Below are 24,627 nucleotides of genomic sequence, written 5' to 3'. Positions count from 1 at the left end.
ACCCCATTTAGTCATCCTAATTGGTAAAAGGTGTTTCCTGGTGACCGGGGTGCTAAATGCTGGCCTGTGACAGTATTGCAGTCTCAGAGCTCTTCCGATGCTTCTCCTGCTTCAGGGGGACACGCTGGGAAAGGCTGCCGCAGACCTTCCAGATTCTCTTCCCACCCTATAGTTTCACTTTTCCTTTCGTGTGTGTGTGTGTGTGTGTGTGTGTGTGTGTGTGTTAGTGAAAGGCTTCATCCTAGGGGCGGAAGGAGCTCTACACTTAGCCTTGATCTCAGGTTCAGCTGAGCTGGTGGGTCTTTCTTTTTATTTTTTTTAAGGTTTTATTTATTTTTAGGGAGAGGGGAAGGGTGGGGAAAAGGGGAGAAACATCAATGTGTGGTCACCTCTCAGAGTCCCCTAGTGGAGACCTGGCCTGCAACCCAGGCAGGTGCCCTGACTGGGAGTTGAACCAGCGACCCTTTGCTTTGCAGGTCAGCACTCAGTCCACTGAGCTGGTAGGTCTTTCATTATTGGTGGGGAGAAGGGTAAGAAGGAAGATTTAATGTTACTGTGTGCACCTTCTACCATCATGAATTATTCTTTTTATTGTTCAGATCCACCACCTGTGCACTGGCAGCCCAGTTATCACTTGGCCCAACACACCATTTCTAGTCCATAAGCAGGCCTCCCCGTGAAGCCAATAAATGGTCATGTGAACTTGGTCTGTTAGGTAGGATGGACAGCAAACCGAGGCAGGGCGGGGGAGGGAGACAGGCCTCCCCCACTGACTCAGCAGTCCCGAGCCTGGTCTGATAATTCTGCCAGGTGTTCCAACACCACTGGAAACACCATGCTAACAGGGAAGGAGGGGAGCCCTTGAAATTCTATGTAGCGTTTCCACTGTGTGGGAAATAAGAGCCCTTGAAACTGTGCTTTCATCCCAGCCCGAGATGTTCAGTGTGTGCCAGGGCTGCTGGTCCGCAAGGTGGGTCGACCTGCCACTTCCGTCACTGTAGCACCCTCTCTTCCAGCTCAGGCTGACATACCGCTCCCTGCGCTCACACCACGTGCCCCACAGTGTACGTTTTTCAACTTGCTTCGCAACTCGTGATATTCCTTACTAAAAAGTGTGTCTGGGAACAAACACCCCCGATGAGAGTCCCGGCAGAAGGGCACTTGCTTTGAAACGTCTTGGATCCGGGTTTGTTCTTCTGGAAGTTCGCTTTCAGGCCCGGGTCTTTTTGTCAACCTCATTCAGACCTCAGAACGTCTGGGGGCTGTGATGTGACTCCCGTCCCTGGGACAGGGCCAGGACAGCACCCAAAGCCCGGTGGAACTCTGGTCTCCCCCGCTTCTGGGCCGCCCCGGGCTGCTGCTCACTCACAGCCCCCTCCTCGGGGGACGCATTCCCCGCAGGGCATGCTCTTCTTGCAAGAAATCGAGCAGCTTACCCTCCACCTCTGTGGTCGACTCTGGGCCGGGGAGACAGATGGAGCCGCGTCCCCCACGCATCATGAGTTTTGGGCCATGACCAAAACAAAATTTTCCTGGAAGGACATTTTTTTTTCCCAAGCAGCATCTTGCAATATTTCATCTTTTGACTTGTGCCTCCTATTTCAGCGTGTTCCCCATCCAACCCACTGATTAAACCCAGACCCTGCGCTCGCTCAGAGACGTGCTCTCGGTCTGAGGTCCCCCTGCAGGAGCTCTGAGACAGGCTCAGCCCCGCTGGCTGCCAGGTTTGCCTGAGCAGGTCAGCCCTATGGGCCTCCATGCAGGTGGCTTCCCCTGTCATCCAACTCAGGAGGCGCTGTTTTCCAGCTCCAGCTAGCCCTTTGGGGATTTGCACCCTCTTCCTCTGCTTTCATCTCAGCTCTTTGTCCTGAGTAGACACAGCGGCCAGGCAGTTAGTTGCAAAGATGACTTCATTCAAGGGCTGTGCAACGTGTCTCCGTCTCCGAGACACATGGCCTCCCACCCCAAGGAGCACAAACGCTGGGCCAGCGGGGGGCTGCGGGCTGCAGGGGACTCAGGTTTGCCCCTCCGTGAGCACTGAGCTTGATCGGCCCAGTGCAAGGCTGGTTGGCCCCCCTGAGCTATTCCAAGAATTAAATTTAGCGTCGAGTCTTTCCCAGCAGCCATGTCGTCATAATCCTAGAATGTGAGTGTTGGGTTTACTCGGATTCATTAAAAGATTCTTTCTACTTTTGCCTATGTTCCAAAATTTTCATAATTAAACATTTTAGAAAGTCATCGGGGGCCCACTGGCAGTTTGAAAACTGGAGAAGTCAAACAAGGACATCCCACTGACAGCCAATGGGATGCTTGGCGAGTCTTAAGAACTGGGAAGGTGAGGCAGCGGGTTCAGCGCGCTGCTCTGAACTCGTGAACATGCAGAGCGGAGCCAGTTTGGGTAGCGCCCAGAGGAAGCTTCAGACCTCAGCAGTTTCAAAAAATATATATGTTTATTGATTTTAGAGAGAGAGGGAGGGAGGGAGAGAGAAACATTGATCGGTTGCCTCCCATACACACCCTCACCAGGGATCAAACCTGCAACCTAGTTATGTGTCCTGACTGGGAATTGAACCCCCAACCTTTACAGTGTATGAGACAATGCTCTAAACAACGGAGCCACACTGGCCAGGGCAGGCCTGAGCAGTTGCCTTTGTGACAAAAGTATTCTTTGTACTCGCATCAGGTTAAACAGGTGAAGTATGCCGAGGGGGCAGTGAGCGTTACCCACGTCACATCAGGAAAGGTAGTTCCTTTTAGTAAACCACTTCCTAGAACAAAAAGGTATTTTTTTAACCATCACTGTTTTCCACGAGCACGAGGCTCAGATACAGTACAACACTGCTCATCTGTAAAACTGTGAAAACACTATCCACGTTATAGATGTGGTATGAGAATTCAAATGATCTGTGCAATTCCTTATCGCAATGCTTGGCACACACAGTCACCATATTTGGCAAATATTATACGGGACAATATAACGTTCTGTTTGCAAAAAAATGAGGCAATCTTTGGGATATACTTATGTCAAAACTTATCTGAAATTAAAAATTAACTGGGTATCCTCTACTTTGTCTGGGAACACCAGGCACACAGTGAATTGACAATAAATGTTAAACTTTTATTTTTATTTTTAATTCATTTTATCTTTAGAGAGAGGGGAAGGGAGGGAGAAAGAGAAACATCAGTGTGTGGTTACCTCTCGCACATCCCCAAATGGGGATCTGCCCCACAACCCAGGCATGCGCCCTGGCTGGGAATCAACCGACGACCCTTTGGTTCGCAGGCCGGCATTCAGTCCACTGCGCCACACCAGCCAGGGCAAATGTTAACTTTTATTATCATGAACACGAAAATTATTTTCAATCCATGTTACCTGGACGGGATGTCTCCTCCTGCTAAATACAGCTCTTCTTTGAAGGCAGACTTGAAAGGGCTCAGCGGGGCTGGGGGCTCGGGGGACGGTGGCCACAGACTTATCTTAGGGCTTCTTCCATTGCAGGCTCACCTACCTTCTCCATGCCCTCCTCCATGTCTCCACCTGCTCGGATGCGGGGAGATGGAAACCTGGACGTGGAAGGACGGAGGCTCCCACCGCAGAGCCCCAACGTCTGGAAGGGAAGGGTTTTCTCCCTCTCCAGCCACCTCCCCAGCCTCCAGCCCAGAGTTGAGCGACTTCAGTTCAAAAACACCACGTGCAAGGAGAGGTATGATTTGTTTTCGTTTTATTTCTAAAGATCCAAGTACCACATGGGGGTGGGGGGAGAAAGGGTTCCTCTGAAATCCTTGGAAATTGCTGCTATGAGATGGAACCCTGATGCCTGGAGCTTTGAGGCAGGTCTTGGACATTTTTGGTTCTAAAGTAGTCCTGGGTCACTCCACTAAAATGGGAAGAACGAATCCCGTCTTTTTCCCTGGGCTACAACGAGCTCCTTGAGCTTAGGGGTAGAGCTGCTCGGGCCCATCCCCAGGGCTAGGAAGAGGGCCGGGAACAGGGCCAAGAGCAACGTCAGTGGAAATGAACGAAGGCGAAGCGGTGGAGGGTGGAAGCGGAGACGCGGACGCGCAACGTGCGACCTCCAGCGGACAGCTTGGCCGTACCTCCTCCCCGAAGAAAGTTTGCCCCCGGGGTTCCCAAAGTTCCCGCTTTTTCTCCCAGGATGCTCCGCGCCGGCCGCGTCCCGCGATTGGCTGCTCCTCCTCACGTGGCACCAAGCCGGCGGCAGCGGTTGCCAGGGAGACGGCTGGAGTAGTGGCCGCCCGGCAGGCAGGCGCGGGCCCTAGCGGCGGAGCTGCAGGTAAGCACGTCCCCCGGTGCGGCTGATCCACCCCCGAGCCCGCCGTCCCGGGGCGGGAGGAGCAGCGGTGGGGCCCGAGGGCCGCGGCTCTGCTGAGCCCTCGCCTGGAGGAAAGCCCGATGCCCCAGCCTGGCAGCCGCTGCAGGAAGCCTCCGCTTCTCTCCCGCGGTCCAGGGCTCTCACTGCGGCGTGGGCCCCAGGCGCCGCCCGGACGTATCGAGGACAGGCCCAGCTGCTTCCCTCCAGTAGCCCCTGATCTTTGCTGCAGTGGGCTACACTTGGAGGGGTCCCCAAGTCCTCCAGATCGGCCGTGAAGGCGCGAGCGGGTGGCCTGGGACTTCTCGATCCACCCCCTCCGTCTTCTCCATCAGCTGATCTCCCTTCCCAGACACCCCGATTAGATCCAGATTTCATCCAATCTAAGCAAAAGCAGGATGCTTGCTATGCAAATTCTTCTTCCAGACCCATCCCGCAGTCTTACCTTAGTCACAAACCCTATAATACGGAAATTCTGAAGCTGCCACTACAACCCTCCAAAGTGAAGAAGTTTTCTCTAGTGTATGCATAAAGTAGAGCAACAGTTCTCAAAGTTGAATGTGCATAAACGACATCGGGAGAGCTTGTTTAAAACGATTTGGGGGCATCGTGCCTGCCATAGTGTTTGTTCAGTAAGATTAGGGTGGTGCTAGGAATTTCCATTTGCACAAGCATCGCACGGGATTCCGATTCAGGTGGTCCGAACTTGGAGTGATGCTGTGCAGCGGTTAAGGTTGGTCTGGATGGATAGATACTCCCGCTTTGTCACGCACTCGCTGAGTTATTGAGAGCACTTCTACCTCCCGGGGCATCAGCTGTCTCATCTGTGAAAGGAGAATTTAAATCATGCTCACCTTTCAGGTTTATTGTGAAAATTAAATGCGAACCTTTTTGCACATAAGTGGCATACATTAAACCTTCCATAAACCTATTGTTATTTAAGGGTTTAGAGAAATTTTTCTGAGAAGGTCAAGAGTCGTGGAACACCCGACAGGGGCTCACCTGCACTGACAGGTCACAGCAGACTCCTGGTCAAAGGATGGTCCCAAAGAGCTTCTCCGAGGAAGCGATGTTTAGTGGGTGCAGGGGTTTGCCGGGTGAAGAAAGAGATGGGGAAGCTGTCACCAGGCAGTGAAAACAATGTGTGCAAAGTCCCAGAGGCGGGAAGGAGCTTGAGTTCCCAGAAACAACAGTTTTCCGTTTTCCAGGACCTTCAGAAATGCTGTTTCCTCTGCTTGGGCTTCAGTGATTCGTTAAATGTCTTGGGTGCCTGTCCCGCCAACTCTGCTAGGTTCCAGAGATACAAAACTCAGATGCAGCTCCCTGCCTTGGTAAACAGGGTGATGCGTGTAACAGCATAAGTAGGTGCAGGGTGCAGAGGTACCCCAAAGGGGAGAGAACTGCCTTGGTGGGGGTGGAAGGGGAGGATTCGTGGAAGACTTCCCAAAGGGGGTCAGGTCTGAACGCAGTTGGTATGATGAACCGAGCTTGCCCGGGAGGTGGGGGGAGTTCACCGATCAGACGGCTTAGAAAGAGCATGTCATTTGGGGGAGTGGCTGGGAGTTCACTATTGTCGGGGCCAACGTGGGGCAGTGGTGGCAGGAAGCAGGGAGAGGGACAGGGGTGGTGGTCCAGGGAAAGGTGCGGGTGGGTGGTCCTCACAGAGTAGCTGTCTTTCTCCCGGCACCTGTGGATCGGGCAGGCCTGGCGGGGGCAGGGGGGGGCCTGTCTTCCCAGCTCCTCATCGCTCCTTCCAGATCACCGCCCCCCTCCTTTGCAGTACATGCCACGGGCTTTCCCTCGGGCCACCCCTCCTCGGGGCCGTCCCCTACGAGGGGCACAGCTGTTCTCCTTGAAGACTGGAGCTCCTGGCTCACTGTCTGCCTCTCCACCTCCGCAACTTCATTTTTGATTTCCGCATCCTGGCCACACACATTTCTCCGTCCTCCTTACTCTTAGGCATCTTTCTCTCCATCATCCTCATCAGGCCCCTGTGTGGTCATGAACTTTTTGTTACTGCGCCCCCTCCAAGATTTTGACTTGAAGCACCCACCCCCCGCTCTGACCACCACCTTCTGCCTCTCACGCTCCCTTGAATGTGCCCTCTTGGGCGGGCCTTCGACCCCACAGCTTTTTCACCAGGTACAGCGCCCTTACGTGCCTCCCCTCCCCCTTCTCAGCGAGGCTTAGCTCCAAAGCTCCACCACTGTTCCACTGGTTTTCTCTCTTCCCTGTCTTCCGGAGTAACTGCACTCTGATGAACCTAGCTCAGTCTCGGGAAGTGGCTGGAGAAAACCGAAAGTCGTGCAGACGTTTTGTCAACGTTTCATATTCCTGCTTGGGGGCAGAGCGAGGGATTAGTGACCGTTTATTTACATCAGATTAATTCTAGTGCCTAGCCTTCCTCAAAGTGGATGAATTGACCTTATTGTAAACTCTGTTCCGTTCTAAATACACTGTGCGGCCTTGACTGCTTGAATTACACACGCCACACCACAGCACGTGAGAAAACCCTAAGTAAGAAAAGCAACCTTCCTTGGTCTCAGTGGCAATCTTTGACTTTCTCGTTCATGCCGCCTTCCAGTCTTTGTCCATGTCATTTTACGTGCAGAAAGAACCTCCTATCATTGCTTATGTAGAGGAAGGAACCACCTTTGACTTCAGCCCCCCCTATTCCCTGGTGCTGCTGTAACGAACTACCATAAATGCAATGGCTTGACACAACATGGGCTTCTTGTTTTACAGTTCTGGAGGTCAGCGGTCTGACATGGGTCTCGCTGAACACAGGTCAGGGCGTTTATAGGGCTTCCAGATTCTAGAAGCTTCCTGCATTCTCGGGCTCCTGGCCCTTCCTCCACCCTCAAAGCCGGCAGTGGCTGCCTGAGTCTTCCCCACTGTGCACCACTCTGGCCCTGCCCCTCCTGCTCCCCACTTTGCTTGTAAGCACCCCTGGGCTTACAGTGGACCCCTGATAGCCCAGGCTACTCTCCCCATGTTGAGGTCACCTTAAGGTCAACCTCAATGCCATCTGCAGCCTTAACTCCCCCTGGCCTTGTCATACGACCCAGTGACAGCCTCCTGGGAGGAGGATGGGGCGCCTTTGGGGCCGCTGTCCTGCCCAGCACAGCCGCCTTTTTGTGACTTCGCAGATGGTTAAAACGAAGGCTTTTGTTTGGCTTTGCAGAGATTTTTGCTGTGAGAACTGACGGTAGCCTTCCAGCATGGGGGATATCCTGGCTCACGAATCCGAGTTGCTTGGACTAGTGAAAGAGGTAGGTGTGCCCCACCCCGGTCGCGGGGAAAGACGCTGACAACTCGTGAAGCTGATGTTTGCCTGCAGCCCGTCCTGCAGCGCCTCGTTGCGTTGGTGTCTGTGTGGTCCGTCCCAGCATTCTCCGCGTGTCTATGCTTTGTTTTCATAACTAAACTGGCATCTTACAGCTGGGTTTTTTAGAGTCCTTTTAAAGGACATTGTGAAGGCAACCCGTGGGTAGGGTAAAAGAGTCAAACATATGGGAGTATAAAATCGAATTTTCCTGCCCCTCTCCTGCAGTGACCGACCGCGGCTACTGGTTCAGCGCCTCACCTTTCCAGACTTTGTTCTGTGAATGTGCAGAACACATTCCCGGGTCTGCAGTTTGTTTTACAAAATGCGATGGTGCCACGCACGTTGTTCGGTAGCCTGTCTCTCGTCTGTCAGCAGTGACGTGGCCTGAACACCTCCCTGCGATCCTTGCACTTTTGAATGCTGTAGTTTTCCCTGAGCGGCAGCCTCCCGAGCACTGAACTCGTGCCTCTGAATGGACGCGTAGGTGTCCACGCTGCAGCCTTTGAAGGACAGGACCCACCCCTGACGCCTGTCAGAGCTCTCTGCTGTGTGTGGTGTGCGGCTGGCATTTGTCGGCAGGATCGTGAATGAATTCTGAGTGCTGTCCCCGCGGAGGGTTGTGGAGGGGGCCTGAGCAGGTGGCCACGGGTAGGGGAGGCGGAAACAGGGAGGTGTGACTGGCAGACCAGAGGGAGGGCGGAGTGTTGCACAGGGTCACGGAGCGCAGGGTGGGGATCACAGGGGAGGGGGTGCTCCATGGTGCTGTCTGCCTGAGGACCGCTCGCTGATGCCACAGCTCACCGTTTAATGACTTCTTCTCTCGGCGACAGGCGTTGTTTCTAGTCCCTCCGTTCCAAGTAACAAAGTCCCAGGGGCTGACCAGAGCCAAAGCCATCAGGCTGCCCACCCCCGCCTGCCTGTCACTCACTTTTCCAGAGCGCGAGATTTCTTCCCCGTTAGCCACGAGAAGGAACCACGGAGCTTGCAGTTTCCTCCCGAGAGCGGACCTGGTTCTGTAAAGAAACATTTTCTGCGTCACTGTCTTTCTAGACTTTCAGTGTGTGCGTGGAGAAGTGAACTCCAGGCTGGGTCCCAGGTTACTTCCTCCAAGGCGACAGCCCCTTAACCCCAGTGGCACTTGGGGCTGATACCGAACTGGCACAGTTGCAGCTGCTCTGCGGGTGTTAAGAGCAGAGAGCTCTGTATGCTTTTGTGTTTTCTTTTACAGTACTTAGATTTCGCTGAATTTGAAGAGACCTCGAAAACATTTTCAAAAGAATGCAAAATAAAGGGGAAACCTTTATGTAAAACAGCAGGTGGCTCTTTGCGGGACTCCAGGTCGCTGGTAATCCAGGTAAAGGCTTCCTTTTTTTTCAAATCTCTGTTGTAAAAAAAAAAAAATGCTGCCATTTGAGAACTTTGGAAACTTTTCCAGGGACCCAGTCACTTTCAGACTCCTCGGTGTTGGGGCATGGATCGGTAGCGCGGCCCTCACGGCTCTGCGCCCTGCCGAGGCAGGGGTGGTGACGCGGGTCCGTCACAGACGCTCCAGGGGAAGAAGACAGAGGTCACACCTGGCGGGGCTTACACACCGAGATGGTCGTCACCCCCTGCCCTGAGGCGTCTCAGGTTGCCGGTTCCAGTGCCAGAGCCCAGCCTCTGCCCTCCTGGTGCCTGCGCTCCAGCTCTGGGAGGCGAGGGCAGGGCAGGTCCTGCTGACTGGGGGGCGGGCAGTGTCCTGGCCTGAGCTGCTCGGTGAGCACGAGTGGGCTGCAGAGGGCAGGCGGTGGACGGTCCTCAGCTCTCGGAGTTGGAAGGACGTCAGAAGTCCTCGCTTCAGCCATTGTGTGATGTCACCGTCCCACTTGTAACCTCTGGGTGTAAGCTCACCTTGGCTGCATCCAGGGATGGGAGAACATGGCGTTTGCTGAGGCTGCGTATTTCAGCTTCGCGTGATTTCATTATTTTCATAAATTTAACTCGTTTCAATATGCCCACTTCCGAGAAAAATTTGAGACTTGTCTTGAAAGGCCCACTAAGCAGATAGAAGTTGGGCCACTGAGAGTGCCTTTCTGCCACTGGTCCCTGGCGCCCTAGTGCTTCTAGCCCGTTGTGCTTCTAGCAACGGGGCAGATGGCAATGCCGCCTTCCAGGCCTGGGTTCGACGGGCTCAGTGTGTGAGCTCCTGCCGCAGGGGCACTGGGCACTGTGCTGTCTGCAAGCTACAGAGGTAGCCGGTTTGCTCTGCTGCAGCCTGGCGGCTCTCGGCCGTCCCCTGTTACCTGCAGCAGGCCGAGAGTCAGCGAGGTTGGAGGGCGGCTGCACGGCGTTCGTGCGCCAGTGAGTGCCCCGTGGGCGAGCCTCTGGCCGCCGCCGCCCAGCTGTTCTGTTTCCGGGGCCCCAGACGTCCCGTCTGTTTCTGATAAAGCCCAGGTTCGAACCCGCAAAGGGTGGGAAGGCAGGGTCGGTCTGCAGGAACCTCGGCCTACAGAGCTTGAGGCCCCCTGGATCTCCGGTTTTCTGTCCCTTAGCTTCGAAAAGGAGGCTTGTGTTCCTCACTCGGAGAGCCCGCAGCGATGGGGTCTCCGGGGCGTTGGGAGGGTTGTGAGAGCTGTGCGTGCTGGGGGAACGGGCACCCCGTGACGGCCCGTCTGCCGTGCTCCCCGCAGAAGGACCTCCTCGCGGCGTTTGACAGCGGGGACCAGAAGGCGTTCTTCGGCCTGTGGGAGGAGCACCTCCCCAGCTCCCTCCGAGACGGCGACGCCCTCGCCCGGAAGCTGGAGTTCTACCTTCACATCCACTTTGCCATCTACCTGCTGAAACGCTCCGCGGGGAGGCCGGTAGGTTCGGCGTAGGCTGCGGCCGGTCCCAGCGGCACGTTTCGGGGGAGCGGCGGCTGCGGTTCTCCAGCGAGCACCGCTGCAGTTCACGGCCGTCTCATCCCACGGGGTGGGGGGAGGGCTCGCGTCTGTGTCCGAGGGGCGGTGCTCCGCCCCATTCCCAGTTTCTTTTCTAACTGACTGGAGAGTTAACGATTCTGTGTAAGCTGTATTGTTTTCCTGAATACCTCAAGTGTTTGAAAACTCAGCATTCATACACATACATGTATATCTAAGAGAACACGTATGGAGACCACATATTAGACCATATATTAGATGAGAAATTCAGGCATAAACGGTGGGAAAATGTAGGCCTAGCTGTGCAAGTCCGTTTGAGCGCTAGGTTGAATCTAGCTTCTGCAGCCTTGCCCCGGGCGGGGCTGGAGACGCGCCGGCTGGGGAAAGAGTGGAGGAGAGGCCTTGAGTGCAGAGCAGGCGACGATGGGGGAGCAGGGCCCAGCTGGCATCCGATCACATGTGCTTGGTTAGTGGCTTCCCCGTGCCTGGCCTGCCGCCCCAGGACCTGTGCTAACCTACTAGACGGTCGGGGGCTGCAGGAGGGCTCGGCCGTGGAGGGACCCGCTTGCTTTCCCGGACATCGTGAGAGCCGTTCCCGGCCAGCTGCGCCCAGGGTGGTGCTCGTGGGGGCACGGTCGTGGGAGAGTGACATTGTCTTAGCACTTATTTCTGTATGAGGTGAAAAGGCAATGAGTGTTATGTGTATTGTACTTCTGGCGGCCAGAAGAGGGCTTCACGCCGCAGGCGGAGTGAGGGGCAGTGGTTGGAAGAGCAGGCTTCCCGGCTCCGGAGCCTGCGAGGGCGAGGGCGAGGGCGGCACTGCCGAGGCCGGGGCGGTCCGCGGAGGGAGGCTCCGGGTGCAGGGCCGCGGAGGTCTGCTCATCGGTCCTGCTCCGCGGCCCAGGAGGAAGCGGAAGCCCCGAGAGGGACTTGCGTCACCTTGGATTTCACGTGGAATTAGGGCAGCAGGCAAGATCAGTTCTCAGATGCTTTAAAAAAAAAGGTTTTATGTATTTATTTTTAGAGTGAGGGGAAGGGGGAAGAAAGTGCAAGAGAAACATGAGTCGGCTGCCTCCCACGGGCTCCCAACAGGGTACCTGGCCCCCCACCCAGGGGTGTGCCCTGCCCAGGAACGGACCCCGCCATCAGCCAGGGCCCCAGTCACCTCAGTGAGGGAAAAGAATGTGACACGGAGACTTCAGCTGCAAGAACCTGTTCGCTCTAGGAACGTCCCCCAAGGGAGTCATGGGAATGCACACAAATATTTGTGACCCCTGACATGTGGGAGCGATGCCCATATGAACTGATGGGGCTTCGGTTAAACTGTGACAGACTCACAGCATGAGGTTTTGTCTTTTCATTAACAGTGATGCATATGATGAACCTTAGGGATGAGAGAAAGTGGTAGTAACGTAGAAGACAGCAAACTGAACGTGTGTCTGCTCTCTGATATCCCTGACAGCGTCACGAAGGGGTGGGCTGGGGGTGACGTTAGAAAGATGAGACAGCGCCCCCACCAGGCCAGGTGGGGAGGCCGCCTGCGACGTGGCTGCAGCCAGGGGCTGGGTTGACGGGTGGACTGGGTGTCAGGCAGGGGACCTCAGCGGGTGTCTTCCCTTCCTTGTAGGACAAAGGGGAGCTGGACGAAAGGATTTCTTATTTCAAGACCTACCTGGAGACCCGAGGGGCGGCGCTGAGCCAGACCACCGAGTTCCTCCCGTTCTATGCCCTGCCTTTTGTCCCCAACCCAGCGGTGCACCCCTCGTTCAAGGAGCTCTTCCAGGTCAGTGACAGCCTGTGGCCGCGTGTCACACCCCACGCAGCCGTGTGCCTTGTTCGCGCTGGCGGTTTCCGAATGAAGCGGCAAAAACTGAAAATGGGCAACATGGGCTTCTGTTGCAGTTAAAGACTTTTTGGATACCTTGCTTTCACAAACTTTTCTTGTTCCATAAAACGTGATTTGATTTGATTCACCAAGACTTGTTAATCCAGACCCACATAACTTTTTAATATACAACATCTTAAGTCATTTCGTGTGAACATGTTCAGTGTTGGAAGGATAATTTATTCGGCATATTGGCAATTAGCCGCCTGAAAAAGAACTAGAGTATTTTGCACAATTGCTGGCCATATGTATTTTACTGATAATTTGTATTAAAATTCTCACTTACTTGGCATATATTTGGCTACCTGATTTGTACTATTATTTCCATCAGACGGTTTGCCTATATCTCTTTTGTTATACTTTATTATTTTTTGAGATTTTATTTATTTATTTTTAGAGAGGGAAAGGAGGGAGAAAGAGAGAGAGAGAGAGAAACATCAATGTGCGGTTACTGGGGGCTGTGGCTTGCAACCCAGGCATGTGCCCTGACTGGGAATCAAACCTGTGACACTTTGGTTTGCAGCCCACGCTCAATCCACTGAGCCACACCAGCCAGGGCTAATTATTTTTTTTAAAGATAACTTATTTTTTTAAATGTGTGTCTTTTTTAAAAGATTTACTTATTTATTTTTACACAGAGGGGAAGGGAGGGAGAAAGAGAGGGAGAAACATCAATGTGTGGTTGCCTCTTACACATGCCCCCTACTGGGGACCTGGCCTGAAACCCAGGCATGTGCCCTGACCTGGAATTGAACCAGAGACCCTTTGGTTCGCAGGCCGGCACAGCACTCAATCTACTGAGCCACACCAGCCGGGGCCTAAATACATAAAATCTTTAAAGAAAAAAAAGAAGGACGTTGGGTGTTCTCACAGTGAAGACTGAAGACCTGTGGTTGTGAAATAGCGTGGCTGCAGCCTCGCTCACGGTGAGGTGAGGTGGAGCCGGCAGCCAGGGAAGCAGGCGGGGCGCAGCCGAGGCTGCGTTCAGGAATCGAGAGAGTGTCGGTGTTCATGGAGTCGGCTTACTCCGTCCCTTCCCTTTGGCTGCTCTCCAGGCACGCCCTTTGAGTAGTCGTGGTAGGCACTTCATTGCGTATGCACCATAACCTCTGGTGCTCACGTCTTCATCCCCTTCCTGACCGTTGCCAGGGTCTTGGGGTGCATTAACCTCGTTCATCCTCTTTCCAGTTTCTGTGCTATCATTGTCCAATGTTTCAGTTACTTACCTCAATGCCACAAATTAGAATTGTTTGCTATTTTATGCAATCGGTGTGTGTACAGCTTCACCCTCACACCTGCCAGCGCGCTGCTCCTCCTCCTCCGTCCTGTGCTGAGGACCTTCCGTCTGGGACCACTTCCCGCCCCACCTGGAGTACCTTCCTCTACATCTCCTGCGGCTGCAGACCCCTCCCTTCAGTTCCCGTCCGTCTGCAGTGTCCGGCTGCACTCTCGGACGGAGTGCGGGCCAGCGGGTTCGGTCTCTCCCGTCCGGCCCGCGGCAGGTGTCCCTGTTGCGTCTCCCAGCTCCCACGGCGGCAGCTGCCACTTCTGAGCCGGCCCTCGGTCTGTCTGCCGCGGTCTCTCTCTCTTGCCTTTAGGATCGCGTCATTTCACCTCAGTGTCCAGGGACACTGAATACTTGTTCGGCTCTGTTTTTCACCTGTGTTGATTCGTGTCGGCCAACGTCGCCGCCCTTCCCTGGGGTTCTTCCTGGAGCTGAGCGCAGAGAGCCCAGCCGTGCGTTGGTTCTCTGCGGCCGCCCTAACGGAGGGCCACAGACGGGCGTCTTAAACGGGAAGAACTGTGTTGTCTCCCAGCGTAGGAGGCCAGAAGTCCGAGACCCGGGCCTCTGGCCGCAGGGCCGTGCTCCCTGGAGCCTCCAGGGGAGGCTCCTTCCTTTGCCTGCTCCGGCTTCTGGAAGCTTCCAGTGTCGCCCGCCTTGTGGCAGTCTAACGCCGGTCTCTGATCGGCCTTTACGTGGCGTCTGTTCCCCGTGTCTGGGCCTGAAACGGCCTCCTTCGCACAGAGGCCCCCGTTCCTGCTGCATTAGGAGCCCGCCCTGCTCCAGACCAGCCTCCTCTTAACTGGCCACACCTGCCTGGACCCCGTCCCCGGCGACCTCACATTCCGAGATGGGGACCTCAGTGCACCTTTTCAGGGGACACAGCCCTTTTCAGGGGCACCTTTATTTATGATTTATTTATCGTAAATAAAGTTGTCGTGCCGTGTCAGGGAATGACAAAGTCTTTTTTAAAATACCAGACTTTGTTTATCTGGCAGTTTGTTTTCGGAAGTCTGGGAAGACCCTGGGCAGACTGGGTGGGGCGGGAGGGGGTGAGGCTGCCCAGCCGGGAGGGGAGGGCAGGGAGGGTGGGGAGGTGCATGGGCTGGGGGGCGGGGCCAGCAGATGGGAACTTTCCGGGCAAACAGCTTCGGTTCGGTGGAACTTCTGAGCTTGGGTGGCGGGTTCCTTCGTATGAAGACTCTCAGGGAGATGCCCTGAGAAGGGGTGCTGCTTGTCACCCCTTCTTCTCTTACCACTTACCTCATCCCTTTTCCTTCCCCACGAGCCCTCTGTGAGACAAATCCCTTCTTTTCAAGGGACAACTCACACTCACGCGCCCCGTGATTCTTGGCACGGTGGGGTCTTTGAGGCGCTGTCCTTCTCCCTCACCGAGGAGGGGTCCGTGGAAGCGGTCCCTCTCCTCGGGAGACCGTCGGTGACCTAGAGACCGTTGCATGTGCCTGCCGGCACCGCGTGTGCCTCTGCTGGCCCGCATTCTTCCCGGTATCCGGCCTAATGAGGCTTCTTGTCGTGCTCGGGTTTAAGTCACACGAAGTATTCAAATCACGCGCAGGATTCTTTTTTCCCTGTTCATGAAAGAACTCTGTTTCCTTTTCCTGCCGTGGGAGCTCGGCGCTTCGGTGGATGAACTGGTCGGTGGTCCTGAAACCTGCATTTCATTGCTGCCAGCACGTCTTGCTTATACTTCACCCTAAAGGCACGGCTTGACGATGTTGTTAGCGTTTCCCGATTGAGCTTTTATTTTATTTTCCTTGTTTTCTTCAGGACTCCTGGACTCCAGAATTGAAGCTGAAGTTGGAAAAGTTTCTGGCTTTCATTTTTAAAGCCGGCAACACGCCGAAGCTTTTAGCCTTATATGTATCCTTTCGAAGCCGAGGGAGAGCGCCGTGGTGCTGGAGGACCGCGCCGGCCCAGACCGCCCCGCAGAAACGGGCGATGGGGAAGGCCGCTGTCCGGTGTCCGGTGCCCACGTGGTACAGAGCGCCAGCGGGAGGGAATCTGTGCCGCCGGATCTGTGAGGCCGGCTCGGGTCTTTTTTTGTGCCACGTGCTAGAAGCTTTGCTGGGGGGAAAAGTGCCCGTCTTTTTGGAAGAAAACTCCTTGGAATAACTGTCCCTTCTTAGTAGAAGACGTCCAACCACTTTTAAAAGGCCTTGAGGCCCCAGCATTTGGACCAAGCGACTTGTTATTCAAATTGGGCCTCTTTAAAAGACAACTTTATTGAGGTGTAATTTGCACACCATGAACATGTACAAGTGAATGATTTTTAGCAAATGCGTGGAGTTGTGCAGCGTCTATCTTGACACCGCAGTTCCAGGCAGGACGCTTCTGAGAGTGTACAAGGGCACTGGCTGGCTGGGGGAGGTGGGGCAGCGGTCACCCATGCCTGGGAGGCTGGTTTCCCAGAGCCTGTTGGTCTTTAAAGACGCTTGTCTCCTTTTATTCTGAACAGGAATATATCAGTTATTTTTTTAAAGATTTTATTTATCTATTTTTAGACAGAGGGGAAGGGTGGAGAAATGGAGAGAAACATCAGTGTGCAGTTGCTTCTAGCACGCTCCCCTACTGGGGACCTGGCCCGAAGCCCAGGTGTGTGCCCTGAGTGGGAATCGAACCAGCGACCCTTTGGTTCGCAGGTTGGCGCTCCATCCACTGAGCCACACCAGCCAGGGCTGTACCAAAAGTTATTTCATAAAAAGATTACAACATTTGGAATTGTAAAGCGGGTACTTGTTCTAATTTAGTGAAAAATGTAGGCCACTTGGCTGTCTAATACCTGTTTCCTTTCCGACTCCAAAGCACAGGACCCCCTTCCCCTAATTGACCCCTTTGTCCCTGGGATCCCGTGACCCGTGTCTTCTTCAGCGTCCGCAGCCTCCGGAGGCTCCGGCTGCCCGCGTGCAGTCCCCCAGCCTCGCCCGAGACGGGCCCCGGTGGGCTGAGCTGCAGCTCCTCTCTCTGCCTGTACAGCCCTCAGGGTTTGTGCAGGCCCCTGCCGCTGCGCCCGCACCGTGATGTCTGCATAGCCGATCTGTTTTCCTCCCCGAGTTCCGTACACAGTGACAGTTGTCAGTGAAATGAGGACTTTTCCAGCCTGGCCCATGGTTATTTTTAGTACTCCTTTAAAAAGCATTTCTCAGCGTGAACGTAATGGCGCCAATGTGTTAAGATTCTAAAAGAAGTTATTTACACACTAAATCATATTTTGTTAATAATAGCACCTGCTTTTTATTGGAATAATATGAGGATTGAGTTAACACATCAAACTTGATTAAACATCCATCACATAGTAAGTGCTTGATAGCTGTTAGTATTGTAAATGTTTGCAAATACTTGTCACCTCCCATCCTATTCAGCGTGCTTTGAAGCAAATGCATTTAAATATAGCAGGTAACTACAAACGTTTCTTTCTTTTCCTTGTCCCACGGAAACATTTGCAGTTCAGGCCAACACACACTAAACTGAGGTCCGTGCTAGGAATTAGGGATCCAAAGGAAAGGCCGAGACCCGCTTCTCTTGGCCAGGTTGGAGGTTTTATTAAAATTTTTTTATTTAATCTTTATTGTATTTTTTCTATTATCATTTAGTCCCATTGTACCCCCTCCCCCAAGTTGAAGTTTTAAACATAATTTAAAAAAATTATTTATTTTTACAGAGAGGGGAAGGGAGGGAAAAAGACAGGGAGAGAAACATCAATGTGTGGTTGCCTCTCATGCACCCCCTACTGGGGACCTGGCCCACAGCCCTGGCACGTGCCCTGACTGGGAATCGAACTGGCCACCCCTTTGGTTCGAGGTCAGTGCTCAATCCGCTGAGCCACACCAGCGAGGGCCCAAGTTGGAGCTTTAATCAATAAAATGGAGTCTGTGACGCAGATGAGGGCAGGAGCCCCAGGCAGAGGGAACGGCTGGCGCAGAAGCGCGGAGGCCGGAGGTGTGGGAAGCTGGAAGGGACGCCCTGTTGCTGGAGAGCGGAAGCCAGGGGCGGGGCCGTGGTGGCTCATGTGAGTGAGGGCCTGTGGGCGAAGGGCGCCTTTGAAAGGTTTTAAGGAGAATAACATGCTCACCTTCCATTTTAAAAAAATCACTTTTTCATTCCTGATTATAAAGTGGATCATATTCCCTGTAGAAGATTTAGAGAGCACAGAAATGCATTTGCGCACACACACACACCCCCCCAAAGGATGCAGTGTTTACGATAAAGAGGGTAGTTGCCCGTATATATGTATGTGGTTTTTAGTACTTTTATCAGATGGAAGAGAGCATTTCGCTAATATCATTAAATATTCTTCTTGCAGGTGTCCAACCTGCAGGCCGCATGTGGCCCAGGACGGCTGTGACTGCAGCCTGACACAAAATCAAATGTACTTAAAACCCTTTTATTTGACTCATCAGTTTCTGTTAGTGTTTGTGCATTTACCCTGTGGCCCAAGACAACTCGTACTCTCCCAGTGGGGCCCAGACACGCCAACAGGTTGGACACCCCCTAGCTGTACACCCAGGAGAAATCAAACACGTCTAGGGTGCCACCCGTGCCCGGAGGTTCGCTGGCGTTACTCAGAACGGCCAGAAAGCACAAAAAACCCAGCGTGCACTGACCGGTGGGCAGGTAGACAAGACGTGGTGCAGCCACACAGTGGAGCGTTCTCTGGCAATAAAAAACGGAGGAATCACTGACACACATGGCAACATGTTTGATGTGTTAAGTGAGAGAAGCCGGTCATGACAGGCTGCCTATTGTGTGGTTCCACTCATACGAAGGGTCCAGAAGAGGGCAGTCTGTAGGGACAGTGGGCCAGCGCTTGCCTAGGGCCGGGGGGAGGGGGTGGGGGGTGGCCGTGAAGGCTAACGGTTGCAGGGTTTTTGGGGGGGGCGAGGGGAGTGTCCTGCTGGTCATTGTAGTGACGGTTGCACAACTCTGAGTATACGGAAGACCACTGAAATGCACCCTTCAAATGGGTGAATTCTGCAGTGTGCGCATTACATCTCAGTAAAGCTGTCCCCGAAGAAGTTAAGGAAGCCCTCGCCAAACGGGCTCAGTGCCTTGCCTTCGGTCTCGCTGCCACCTGTGCGGGAGCTGAGGTCCGAACGGGCAGTCTGGCCCCCGGGGTCTGCGGTCGCCGTGGCTGCGCTGTGCGTGCGGCTTCCATCCCAACCCCAGCTTCCTCGGGGTAAAGCTTGAGGGCTGAAGTTACGAGTCAAAGGGTGTGAACTCAGCTTTGCATTTCTAGTAGAACGCCTTGGTAGAGCGGGGAAGGTCTTGGGCAGGGAGTACGGAGGCCGGGGCGGGGTGTTGAAATGGGACGGGAGGTGGGTGCACCCAGAAGAAACTGAGGTGGGAAGAAGAGGGTTTACTTGAGAGCGAGCCGTCCAGGTAATGAGAAGTCGGTAGCTGGTAACGGTCTTGCAACTGTCTTAGCCGGGTAGAGCAGCATTAAGAAGCAGCCTTCGCTGTCCTGAGAACCCTCTTCCTCAGACTGGCCCCCGGAGGTCAGTGCCCTGAGGACTGCATCCCGAACGCCCATTTTCCTGAACTGCCTTCTCATCCCAGAGGGAGAATGGACAAAGTCACAAAGGTGAATCATCTAGATTAAAAATTTTATTTTATTTTATTTTATTTTTAGAGAGAGGGGAGGGAGGGAGGGAGAAAAAGAGGGAGAGAAACCTCCTGTGAGAGAGAAACATCAATTGGTTGCCTCTCACTCACCCAGGCCAGAGACAGAACCCGCAACCCAGACATGTGCCCTGACTGGGAATCGAACCGGTGACCTTTCGTTTTGTGGGAGGTGCTCCAACCAACTGAGCCGCCCCGGGCAGGGCTGGATTAAAATTTTTTAAATATCAGCTTTGCCACCTGAAGTTTTAAGTAGTGAGACAGAGAGAATTCCACAGACTTAGAGGAGGAGGACTTTAAATGTCTAAATATTTGTGAAGTGCTTTGCAATCATTTTTATCTGAGATTCCTTGAGGCTCGCTTCCCAGGAAGGCTGGTGTTTTTTAGCTTCGTCCTGTGTGTCAGGTACCTGAGACGGGGAGGAAGAAGCGAACCCAAGCACTGTGCCACCGTGACTGCAGCAACACAGAGAGGGCACCGCTGTTTGGGGGGAGGAATTGTTTTATGTCTTTACTTTCCCCCTGAACTTGCCTTGAACTAGTCCACCAGCAGCACGGAGTGCCCATTCTTCATAAAGCATTTCCATTTTTTACTTCAAAGTAGGAATTCCAGTCTTAATTTTTTTTTTAGCAAAAAATGATGACTTTCCATGATGAGTCATTTTTACCAGAGATGTTCCATTATCCAGAAAGGTGAGAAAAACTAGTTAACGTGAAGTCGGCCAGAACCGGGGTGCTTTGCCTGAGTGTCCTGGACACGGCGTTGTGAGAACCGCTCGAACGATCGGGCCCATGGAGCGCTGGAAAGCGGATGCCGTGTGCCTCAGGCTGCGCGAGCCTGGGCACCGCCGGCAGCATCCGCAGTTCCCAGCAGGTGGAGTGTCACTACACGAAATAGGGCATTTGCCCTTCCCACGGCAGAGGAGCATGAGCCAGGGCTGCAAAACTCCCTGCTGTCTTCCCTCGTGTTCCTTTTTAGAGAGTTGGAGTGTTCTAAAGAAAGGAAGGACGCCTTGGTATATGAGTTAGCTCTTTGCTTTCCAGGGAGCTGACGAACGACCGATGCTTTCGCAGCTTCAGACGAGGAGAGGTTAAATGTTCGTGTTTGTCCTGGGGAGCCTGGCAGGTCCCAGCCCCGCGGTTCTGGGTTCCGGGTCTGCCCACCGTGCCTCTCCTTCTGGAGCTCAGAGGGCACAGACCTGCTGACCCTTCACGGAGGGGCCCCGTTCCCGTGCCTGAGCACAGAGGAGCAGGGGGACAGATGGGGCCTCCGGGGGTCGATGTGGAGTGGGCCCAGGGCCTCCGGGCTGCAGCCTCGGAGTGCCTTGGGGGGGCTGTGCCCCAGCGCAGTTCTGTTCCAGGACAGGTCCCGGTGGTCTCTCCAGCTCCTCGGGCCTGCCCCCTGCAGTGCAGGTCCAGTTTCTGGGCAGCACGGGTCCTCCGCAGCGCCCTCACACCAGCTGGCATCTCATCTCCTGATGGGAAGGCGTGTCAAAGACTTTGCAGTCTTACTCTGAAACCCCCACCCCACCCGCACCCTTGGGGTCCCAGAGAACTGCCTTAGTTCTGGACACGGCCTGCTCGGTCCCTGCTCAGATTTGGGCTTTGCGCTCCCTGGCCCTGGGGGAGGGGAGGCGGTGAGAAACTGCTTCCCGCCTCCTGCATGTCCCCAGCCCTGCCACCCAGCATGCTCTGCAGCTTGGGAGGCCCAGCATTCTGCCCGGAACAGTTATGTCTCTGATAAGTGGCCCAATTTTGCAGACAAAATAAGCGTGGGACGGAGAGCGCCAACAGAAGAGTCGGTGTTTTCCTACAGATCTTTCACCTGGGATTTCAGCAAGGAGACCAGGGTTCTTGAGGCCTCTTTAGGCTTGATTTTAATTGCGTTTTCTTAGGATGGCCCAGCAGAGCTGAGTCTGGCGGATACATCCCGAAAAGCAGTGTGGGCGATCAGAGACCAGCTCCGCAGAGCACTGGGACCCGGGGCTCAGGGCTGGGCCCGGGCCAGGGTCACAACAGCCAGGGGTCACCACTCCGTCGCCTCCTCCCCAGACTACCGCTGCAGTGCCCGCAAGGCACAGACCTGCCTCCGGTTTAATTTAATTCTAGACTCAGGTGTTTGTTTTTTAATGGAACGTTTGGGTAATATTGTTACTCTGTGTGTCTCGATAAGAAGGTTTCACTGATAAAGTGAGACTTCCAGAAGCTTTTGAAGAAATCAGGAAGAATTCTTGGAGTGGGAAATTCTCGAAAGGAATTACTGTGCATTAAAAATGGTGTTTAGAATAAAAGCTCAGGTTGGCAGTATAGCATACTGGATCATCCTTTTCACCCAGCCATCTAAAAAAGATACAGAAATAGTATTTTTTTTTAGCCTTTCTGGCATTAATTGATTGGACCCTTTCAGAAAATGAACAATAGCTCAGTTTTCTAGAGTTCAGGGCCCTAAATAGTTCTTTTTAAAATGATGACCTACATTTATGGCTGTCAGTCATGACTTCATCGGTATTTGTGGATTAGCAGAATAACAAGTTGATGTGTAGCTGAGTATGAAGAAGGAAGAGTATATTTTATTGTGAAGAGTGGTTCATTTTAGTTTTTTTTATTTTAATCATTGTTCAAGTACAGTTTTCTCCCTTTTACTCCCATTCCAGCCCACCCACCCATAATTTTAGGTTTTTACATGAGATTAGAAAAACAGCTCTGTATTTTAGAAATGTATCATTTTGTCTTGAGCAGCCAACGGGTCTATAAAATGAAATCTCACCTACTCTTTAAAAAAAAGAGAGAAAGAAAAAGACAGCAATGCTCCTGAATGAAAGGGGGGTGTTGACGAGGGGCGCTTGGCTGCTGGGCTGTGGGAAAGTCAGCACCTTTGTTAGCTTCATGGCACGCTGGGACGGCAGGAACACTGCCTGTGACCTTGACCGGCATTCTCTCAGTGTGTCTATTGCTTGTTTGAAAGCTGGGGTGCAGCTCTTTGGACTTGCGAAGTACGAAGACTCTCAGTCAACTCCCCTGCCGTGACTGAGGCGGCGGTCTCATTGCGAGAACGCGGACTGAGACGTCCCCGTCACAGTCGCGACCTCGCGGATCCAGGCATCTCGGCCTAGATTTCCTCCTCTCGTAACCCGTGTGACGGCGTCCGAGCCCTGGCGAACGCTCCCGGGTCAAGTCGGGGTGCAGAGCTGCGACGACTCAGGCACAGCTCACAGCAGCGCCAGGCCCCGCCGCTCGCCAGCCGCGGTGTCCGCCAGGCGATGTCTCGGGACAGCGGGCCGTTCGCTAAATGGCGTATTGGAAGCGGCCATAAACGTGTCGGCCCGTGGCCTCCTGCCCTCCCTGCAGGCTGCAGGCTGCAGGCTGCCGGCCGTCGGGCCTCCTTTCCCCCCGGCATGCCAGGCTTTGCAGCGGTCCCCGGTTCCATTCCTGGGCTCCCAAAGCAAGAGCTCCACAAAGCAGTCCCTTATGTGAGGTCGCTGTGCCGCGAGTTGCAGAGGTCACGCGTCCGCTGCAGGAGGGACGGCTTTGATGACATAGGTGTTTGCGAGGTCATTCGATCCCGCTAAGGGGTTTCAGCACTTCTTTGGGTGTCTGCCACTTGGCCCGTGTTGAGAAAGTTCACACAGATACTGTCTAACACTTGTCACCACAAAATGGGATGATCAGTATTCTGTGGAATTCTCATTGTTGGAAGGTCTAGTTTATATAATTTTGGATTTTGTACACATAAAAAGCTTTTATAATACTTAGGGTAGGGCGAAGGGAAGGGACTCCTTCTCCCTGGTAATATTTAAAGAGACGCTTGATAAATGAATTCCAGGGCTGTTCCTCAGAAGTGCAAGTACTAAATGTGAGTTTGCGCTAGATGACTTCGCAGAGTTGTCTTGCAATACTGAGATCTGATGGATGCTGAATAATAATAATAATTCCTTATCATGTGATATTTGGCATTTTAAGAGTTAAAATATTTAACTTCTGCACGTCAGAAAAAAACTAAAAGCAGTTGAAATACCGTTTGAATGTGAGTGATCGTCACAGCTGGTTAGGACAGCGGCTCAGACTTGTGCTGTGTCCGAGCCGCTGGGCGGGTGTGTTTGCCGACAGTACGGACACTCAGGTCCCACCCACTATCCACAAACTCTGTCTCTGCAGGTGCGGCCTGATCATCTTTATTTTGGGGTGATTCCGATGTATTTCACAGTTTGCACACCACTGCTCTAGGATATAACCTTTCTGCCACTTTTTGAAGTTAACTACTTGCATAGAAATACATTCAGAAAACTGTTTACCCCTTTCCATGAAAGGAAATAATAATAATAGTTGCTATTTGTGGGCCCCCTGCTATGGGCTAGCATTGTGCTCGTCCCCAAGTAACCCTTCGAAATTATCATCATTTCCCCCTTTTTATAAGTTAAGAGATGAGATTGGAGAAGTTAAATATCTTGCCTCAGTTTACCCAGCAAGAAAGTTATAGAGTGGAGACTTGAGTCCAGGTCTTTATAATTTTAAAATCTCTCTGTATGCGTGCAATGTGTTCTAAAACAAAGACTTTTAATATCATACGGAGCCTGGATTGGGACAGCAGTGAGTTAACTTGGGTTTCTCCCGTCCCAAACATAGCATCCCCGGGAAGCGGGGAAGGGAGTGGGGCCAGGGGGCGCGGGCACCGCTGAAGAGCTGCGTGTTCCAGCTGCGCCCGGTGCCCAGCGCGGCCAGCAGGTGCTGCCCGTGAGGAGGACGTGGGGGGAGCCTGAGGGGGAACCCCAGACCCTTCCAAGGCCGCCTGCTCTCAGTGGGGTGGTCTGTGCTTTATCAGACTGGCAGAATGAGCACCGGAGTCTTCCGGAGTCTAGTTTTCTCCAGCGTCAGCCAAGCAGCCCCAACCTTCATTCAATGTGAAGAACCGCCCTGCAGTTAGGAATCGTCCCCCAAACCACCTCTCAGGGCACAATCAGAGGAAAAGATGCAGGTTTGGTTCAACCATTTTGTGAGTTGATTGTAGAAAGAAATGTTGAATTTGTTTCTTGTGCATAAAGAGGAGAATTGAAAGAAATTGCATGGGGTTCGGCCCAGGAAATCGATCTTTTCAGGAAAACCAGAGATGATTCAGTTGAACTACCAGAGACGAGAAATAAAAAATCAGTGATTGCAAAGCACTGTGTAACTAAATGCGGCATAAAGTAGAAGAAGCGTTAAACACAAACAGTGTCAAGTTCATTGTTATAGAAAAATACGATAGCATGCATGGTACCCCCTTGAGAGGAA

The 24,627-nt window shown here is 53.3% G+C and overlaps 1 protein-coding gene across 4 annotated transcripts in view; it reads left to right on the top strand.

Annotated features, from left to right (window-relative positions):
* Nucleotides 1-4,228: 4,228 nt before the first annotated feature.
* The window catches only part of ARMC9 (armadillo repeat containing 9), a 104,914-nt gene continuing 84,515 nt past the window's right edge, over nt 4,229-24,627 (top strand). For all 4 annotated transcript variants that reach the window (XM_045845801.1, XM_045845800.1, XM_045845799.1 and 1 more), the window contains exons 1-7: nt 4,229-4,295; nt 7,516-7,603; nt 8,888-9,013; nt 10,329-10,499; nt 12,184-12,339; nt 15,512-15,604; nt 19,298-19,322. In XM_045845801.1, coding sequence (XP_045701757.1) covers nt 7,553-7,603; nt 8,888-9,013; nt 10,329-10,499; nt 12,184-12,339; nt 15,512-15,604; nt 19,298-19,322 — 622 coding nt within the window. In that variant the 5' untranslated portion in view covers nt 4,229-4,295; nt 7,516-7,552. The remainder of the gene's footprint in view (nt 4,296-7,515; nt 7,604-8,887; nt 9,014-10,328; nt 10,500-12,183; nt 12,340-15,511; nt 15,605-19,297; nt 19,323-24,627) is intronic.

The sequence above is a fragment of the Phyllostomus hastatus genome, unplaced genomic scaffold (assembly GCF_019186645.2).
Source record: "Phyllostomus hastatus isolate PE091 unplaced genomic scaffold, TTU_PhHast_1.1 phas_contig_477, whole genome shotgun sequence".
Lineage (NCBI taxonomy): Eukaryota > Metazoa > Chordata > Mammalia > Chiroptera > Phyllostomidae > Phyllostomus > Phyllostomus hastatus.
Note: the sequence above shows the minus strand (reverse complement) of the source record. Positions and strands in the feature narration are given on the sequence as shown.